Source organism: Leptidea sinapis, chromosome 14 (assembly GCF_905404315.1).
Source record: "Leptidea sinapis chromosome 14, ilLepSina1.1, whole genome shotgun sequence".
Classification (NCBI taxonomy): Eukaryota; Metazoa; Arthropoda; class Insecta; order Lepidoptera; family Pieridae; genus Leptidea; species Leptidea sinapis.
The window spans coordinates 6,590,632-6,598,498 of NC_066278.1; the positions used below are offsets into that span (position 1 = coordinate 6,590,632).

General features: G+C 33.8%; 1 protein-coding gene across 1 annotated transcript in view; it reads left to right on the forward strand.

Moving 5' to 3' along the window:
- LOC126967842 (UDP-glycosyltransferase UGT5-like) overlaps window positions 1–7,288 on the forward strand; it is a 28,865-nt gene extending 21,577 nt beyond the window's left edge. Inside the window, exons 2-4 of the mRNA XM_050812530.1 lie at window positions 3,940–4,162; window positions 4,410–4,629; window positions 7,006–7,288. Of these exons, the coding sequence (XP_050668487.1) occupies window positions 3,940–4,162; window positions 4,410–4,629; window positions 7,006–7,288 (726 nt within the window). The remainder of the gene's footprint in view (window positions 1–3,939; window positions 4,163–4,409; window positions 4,630–7,005) is intronic.
- Window positions 7,289–7,867: the final 579 nt, after the last annotated feature.

Below are 7,867 nucleotides of genomic sequence, written 5' to 3' on the forward strand. Positions count from 1 at the left end.
TGGAATTTATAAAATTTAAATTTTGTGTTTATAAAACAATTGACCTAACGCAGAAACTTACTTAAAAGTATTTTCTGGTGCCAAAGATACTTCGAAAAGTGCACTAAATGAAGTAAGAGTTCCAAGAGACTCAAATATTCGAGCAAAGTGGTATAAACAGTAACAAGTTGACTGAGTGCAACGCAGAGCTGCTCGAATTGTCGGGGACGCAGTGCTATAATTTGATGTGTTTGATAATTTTTAGGATGTAAAAAATCAAAATTAAGTATTTTTAAAATAGAGGGTAGACCAAAAGTCAATTTATAATTGGAATGATTCGATAGTAAACAAAAGGGGAATTTATTTCTTAAAAATTACATCATCCATATGGAATCCTTCATTATTCAGGCATTGTTGCAATCTAGAGCGGAAATTTTCGATAACAGCTTTACATGTTTCTGCTGAGATGTTTTAGATTTCTGTGCGAATACGATCCTTTAATTCGGCAAGAGTTACTGGGTTGGTGTCGTAAACCTTAGCCTTAAGATATCCCCAAAGAAAAAAATCCATTGGTGATAGATCCGGTCTACGAGGCGGCCAGTTAATGTTAAAATCTTTTGAATATCACTTTTGGGCCAAAAATGTGTCGAGCTGCCCTTAACGAGTCATTACATGTATGACAAGTGGCTCCATCTTGCTGAAACCATGAGCGTTAATTAAAACCAACATAATCCTGCAGCACGGGAGCGAAAAAGTTTTGTAACATGGTGATATACCGCTCGGAATTCACTGTAACCGCACGTCCTCTTGAGTCTTCAAAAAAGTATGGACCAAAAATGCCTCTACTGTGATAAGGCAGCCTATACTGTGACTTTGGGTGAATGCTAATCACTTCAATAACGACAATTTTGTCTATTTACATGCCCATTTAGGTGTAAGTGTGCCTCGTCTGAGAAAAAAATGGTTGTAAAACTGGTGAATCGCTCTACCATTTCGTTCGCAAACTGCAACCTAGTGGCATGGTCCTGAGGCCTTAATTCCTGCACCATTTGGATTTTATAGAGATGTAGACTTAAATTGTTTCTTGAGAATGCGGTTTAATGATGTTCTTCGCACGTTAAGGACAGCAGTCCAGGTTGGTCACGAACAGACGATTTTACTCGCTTCACGTTTTCGGGGTCCCTCGACGTTCTAGGCCGGCAAGATCGAGGTAAATCCATTGTTGAACCCGTTTTCTCAAACTTGAGCACCCATTTTTTTAATTAACACACCTGATAGAGCTTGATTTTTGTGTCGTATTTTGTAATGTTTGCAAAACTTTCGTTGAGCGAAGGTCGCAGAATCGTTGTTTCGATAGTACTCGCGTACACAAAACGCACGTTGACTACCACTGAACAACGCCATGGCACTAAATTTCGGCATTGGCCGCTCTTGCAATGCATAACCCCTCCACCCCCCTCCGCCGCCGGCAACCGATTCAAATGTTATCGAACTTTTGGTCCACCCTGTACATGCATATACTCTATTGACTTGCTGGTTTTGCTAAATTTTGATAGAACCTCCTCCATTCTATGTTGGAATTGTTCATGTGATGCAGTGGGGGGGCCGTATACACTTACAATGATAAATTGCTCTAATTCTATACAAGCTATCTCAATTAGTGGTTCTATAGAGAGGTTAACAATATCTCTTCTATTTTTACATTTTAATCTGTTATTAATAATAATTAGGGAATCTCGATGCCCTACTTCTACAAAACGAACTGACTACTTAATGTTCTCTAGAACTACACTGGAGCTGATGACTCTTACGCCAATGTTCTGTTATACATAATATATTTATATTGCAACAGCTGAAAAACAGTTTAATTTCTAATTCCTTACTTGAGATACCTTGCATGTTCAGGTGAACAATATTAATGAGCTTTATATTATTTGATTCATAATATAATCTTTATATGATTCCACCCCAGTAACGTTATTGACGAGAGACTTATGGACGAGGAACCCGAAAACACCCTGGGACAGTTGGTCGCCCTCACGGAAATAAATCAGGTGATGTAACGTTAATTCCAAATTTATTAAAATTAAAAAAAATATATTAAAATTCCAAATTAAATAAATTAATTGATTGTAAATTGCATCAATGTAATTATGCGCTGAAAGATAATCTAACTCACCAGTTTTTTTTTATAATATAGACACACCTTCTACACAAATTATCTTGCCCCAAATTATGCATAATATATGGATGTAATATGGATTGCCAGACAACGATATATTTAATATAATATACTTACTTAAACGTACATAAATACGTATAAACATCCATGACTCAGACACAAACATCCATATTCATCATATAAATGCTATCACTTAACGGGATTCGAACCCGGGACCTCTAGCTTAGAAGGTAGGATCGCTAACCACTCGGCTATACAGTTTTAACCATAATATATTATTTGCACCCCATATTATTTGCACAGTAAATATTTTAATACATTGAAATAGATTTTAACATTTGAATCAATATCCTTTCAGTCTGTCAATGTTCGAATTATTTTTATTAATTTAATTCATTGTCATCTTTATAAGTCATGAGTTTATAATATTGGGTGTAATCTAAATATTCAGTGGTTTCTTTTTAAAGTTCTGAAGATAATCGTGTTTTAGATAAAAAATACTGTGGTGTGACTTAAAAGTAAATAATTAATATAAGTTAATATTTAAAAAATGGAATAATACGGAAAATTTATGTCTTGTAGCAATTTTTTATTTGCAAATTTTGCTTAAAAGTGCTTATGTTTCATTTGGGGAAATGTTATATATTAATAAGATATCCACAACTGCGGATAAAATAAAATATATAAAAAAAAACTAATTAATAATATCCTAAGTAACCTCGAAATGCTTAAATTAATAGTAACAGTCATTTGTACTGTAATCATAAATATTAATTGTTTTAAAATATTAGCAGTTATTCCAATTCCAGCAATAAGTCATCAATCAGTGTTTCGCCCTTTAACACAGGAATTAGCAAAACGTGGCCATAAAGTAACTGTAATAACAGCAGATCCTGCATTTTCCAAAGATAATTGTCCTAAAAATTTAAAAGAAATAGACGTGCACGATGTTTCGTATAATTTATGGAGAAAGAACATCGTCAATGATTATGAATTCGGAAAAAGAGAAAACATTATCGATCAAACGTATGATCTGCTGAAAGTGCAAACAAAGACTGTTACATTACAGCTAAAAATAAAAGAAATACAAGACCTAATAATCAATCATGAAATCGATTTTGATTTATTGCTCATAGAATCTTGTACTAGAGCTGCTTTGGTGTATTCAGATATATTTAAAGTTCCTGTGGTACAAATTAGTTCGTTTGGGATGTGGCTTGGTGTTGATGAAAATATGGGTGCGCCAAGCCATCCCATTTTATACCCAAATATATTTCATCAAACCATGTATAACATGTCACTTTGGGAAAAATTAAACGAATTATATAAACATTGGTTTATAAAAATGAATTATGATGGTTTGGAGTCGATGGAAATTGCCACAATTCAAAATATTCTTGAAAAAAAATTACCAAATTATAATGTATTAAAAAACAACGTTGATATGTCATTTATTAACATACATCCTCTGTGGATTGATAACCAACCCTTACCAATAAATGTTATTTCAACATGGGGAATGCATAAGAAAATTCAAAAAGAACTACCACAGGTGGGTATGGCGGTTAGTAAGTACATTTGCTTGACCGGGGGCCGTAATTCGTTAAAACTTTATTTGGACTAACAACAAGTTTTTGATATCCCGCACTCTATTGCAACACCACCCTTAAAATGCGATCCCAATTTTTCATTTTTCAAAGTTTTCATTTACATGTAAATTTAAAAAGATTAATCATATTATATAAATATATTTCTCTTAAGTAATTTTTACTTTGTAGGACCTTAAAACTTATTTAGATTCTTCAACAAGGGGAGTGATATACATGAGTTTTGGATCAAGCGCTTTATCATCAAATCTGCCTCCTGAGAAGGTTGAAATTTTTACGCGAGTTTTTGCACAACTACAATGTGATATATTGTGGAAATGGGAGACAGATGAGTTACCTGGGAAACCTCCTAACATTAAGATTTCGAAATGGTTTCCACAGTCCGACCTGTTACGTAAGTCAAATATTCTTAGATTTGTTTCAAACTCAAACATCAAACACATTAATCATAAAATTCAAGTTCACTCGTACCGCTGATCTTATTAAATCATTGTTTATTATTAACACTTCTAAAATTGTTTGTATTTTTAATATCCACAGGAAGATGCAAAAATTACATCTTGGCTATCTTACAGAGCTCATCTCTTTTAATTTTTTATCTTGAGTTTTCCCAAAGACTTTTTTATTTAATAATGTTACAGAACATCCAAATATTAAGCTTTTTATTACACAAGGGGGTCTTCAATCCCTAGAAGAAGCTATACATGCTGGTGTACCCTTGATTGGTATACCCGTATATGCTGACCAGTGGTACAACGTGGAGAAAATTGTTTATCGCAAAATTGGCATACAACTAGAGTTCCCTGAGCTACAAGAAGAACATCTTAAAAGAGCAATTGAAACTCTTTTAAATGATACCAGGTAATTAAAGATATAAAGGCGCAAACCATCGGTGGTGTACTGGGAAGAACCGTTGATTCCCACCACGGTGCACCCAATTCCATTCTCACGTCCACATCCATGTAGCATTATGTTGTAGGTTTCTAATTCATATTTATTGTTACATGTCATAGCATTAGGGTTTCAACAACACCAGGATAATTCAGGATTGCTCAATTTAACTCTTTATTGTTTTGTGGACGTAAATCAATTCGCTCTTATAATTCCGACCAGAAGGAGGTAATTATTGAACTCAAAATCAACTCAACTCGAAAAAGCCAACATAAAAATATTTCAATTTAGACATAGAAAATACAAGAAATAACATGTAATTAAAATTAATGCCCCAAGCGCTCTTATAGTTGTACGCATAGAAATGTAAAGAAGAAGGTGTTAGAAGTGACATTACCGCGTTAAGCATGTGACGTCACAGGAGACTTAAACACCACAAGCTAGTAATAAGTAATTTATCAAAACGGCGGAAGTAAAACAAAGCGTAGATAAATATGGCATATTTCAGTATATCAGCGGAGTCTTTTTGTACTAAAATATTAAAATTATAAACTGGCTGTCAGTATTGTAAAATATTTAAAAACTAAGAAGTTTCATTCTCTTCTTTGTCTTATCTGAATTCAAATTTTGAACGCACTTAAAATTTTAGAATGTTTGATCACTTACCGCCTTTTAACATCATTTTTTTCTAAGTATTTAAAGATTTTTAATCACAATTAAAGTGGTATGGGATGCTAAAAACGTAATTGCAGTGATTGCATTGTACCAAGTGTGTTTGAAGCCGTTGGTAATTTATGAGGTATTTCAAAAGATAGGTATCAGCTATCGATATATATTATTATTATTATTTATTTATTTATTTATTTATACTATTAATCATTTACAGAAAGAATCTTAAAAGCTAACATATTCCTTCAAAACTGTTTGGACAGTTTGTCTGCAGGATCAAGTCTCTTGTAATACATTAATGCTTATTAGAACATTGATTTTATACAAGTGTAATTAACAAATATTGATAAAAATATAATAAAAAATCTTATTTTAATTTTAAGGCAGTGTTGACAATAAATATTTCTTAAGTTTAGTTTTAAATTTTGTTTTACTGGTTTTTAGTCGGCTGTCCTCAGGCAAGCTGTTTAATAGATAAGGTAGGTTTTTTTTCAATGTTCTATCACCGTAGTAGTTATTGATTCTAGGAACCTCGAACTTACCAGGGGACATCAACGTATCGTGGTTGTGCATAATTGGGTTATGTTCTTGATTGCCATGATTTATAATGGCTAATAAGTACTTATGTTTTAAGCTTACTGGCAATACTTTACATATTTTAAATAATTTTCTATATTCATTTTTACAATTATTTTTAACTATTTTGGCGACGAGAAATTTTAAAAATCGCATTTGAAGTGATTCGAGTCTTTCGATATATGTTTTAAAAGTAAGCCCATAGCTATCAAGGGCATAATCAATTATGGATTCCACCAAAGAAAAGTATAAGCACTTTAGGGTACTAATGGGTATTCTAAAACTAAGGTGGTAAAATTTTCCTAGAAGAATTCTTAATTTGCTACAAATAAAGTCAACATGGTGGAACCAGGCGAAATTAGTATCTAATTTTACACCTAAGTATGTTACAAAATTAACCTTTTCTATAGGATTACATAGGCAATTACTTAAATTATTATGAAAGCAGTTAAAACTGTGTGCATACAAGGGAGGCGGTGAACCTGTAGAACGAAGATAAGGCCAACCAATAACTAGAAGTTTTGTTTTATCTGCCTTAAATATAATACCACAACATCCTCTGTCATTTACCATAAAAGATCGGGAAGACGGTGTGCTGTTGGAACTATAAAGGCTGTTAATGCCAGAATGCGCTGAAATCCTATAATGAAACAAAACTTTCTATCTCGAGCAATGAAGATTGCCGTTAGGACTCTTTCATGTATCATCAAAGATCATATTGCTAATCGTCGATATACAGCATGTCCTGTATACCTCCGTCCCTAAATATATCCCTTCAGTTAAAGAGAGTCGCACGATTAAAATGTTTTTTATGGCAAAACGCGAGTGAAAAGTGCATAAATATCGTTTCCACTGATGAAAAGTATTCCCAATTGTAGAGCACTACCACAAGCAAAATGGGAAAGTGTAAGCTCATAGCTCCAAAGGAGCTTGGAGAGAGGTTATACTATGAGTTTAGCTAACAACCCGAGTTTGTTACTACCACATTATGTCAGTGAGGTGCCTAGCTGTTAGGCAAAGATTAACAAAAAAAAATAAATGTCTTAGAAGTGGAGATATCACTTTAAAGTAATATTTTTAACAAATTGTTTTTCTTTACAGTTATCGTCAAAATGTCCTCAAATTACGAAGAATCATGAGTGACCAGCTGCAAAATAGCTTGGATCGAGCCGTCTGGTGGATAGAACACGTGGGACGCGAAGATGGTGCCAAATATTTACGAGCTCCCGCAGCCAACATGTCCTGGATAGAGTATTATGACGTTCATCTTATATTAATACTAATAGCATGCATAGCTGTATTAATACTTTTGTTCAGACTATTGTTAAATATGTTTTGGAACCTCCTTACACAATTCTTTTGGCGTTATACTATAATGGATTGAGTCTTAATTCATTACTTATAATTTTATTAAAGTGAAACATTTACTTGAGTTCTTCGTGTTCTCCAACCATTTTTTCCATAAAGTTACAATATACTCGCATATACAAACAAAGCGTGCGTGACAATAAAACATGCGGATATCTCCTTTAGAGGAAAAACGAAACTACTGTTACTGTAACGGATTTTGATTGACAAGACGTAAACAGTCAGCCACACTTGGCATTAGCTCATTAGCATTTTAAAACCGCTGGCTGATTAAAAAAATATATTGACAAAAGACGTAATATTTCTGTGCTCCATGGTCTCTGCCATGATTACAATATCATCTGCGAATCGAAGGTGAGTGATGTATTCGCCGTTAATATTGATGCCCAGTCCAGAAGCTTAAAGATCTTCCAATGCAGGGGTGAACAGTTTCGGCGATCTAACATCGCCTCCCCGCTGCAGTTGGATAGGCTTCGAGAACTGATCCTGGAGACGGACTGACATGGTGGCGTTACCATACAAGCACTAAAACGCTTCGATATATCGATAATCAATGTGGTCTTCTGTATAACCTGCCGCAGCGTATGGATGTGGT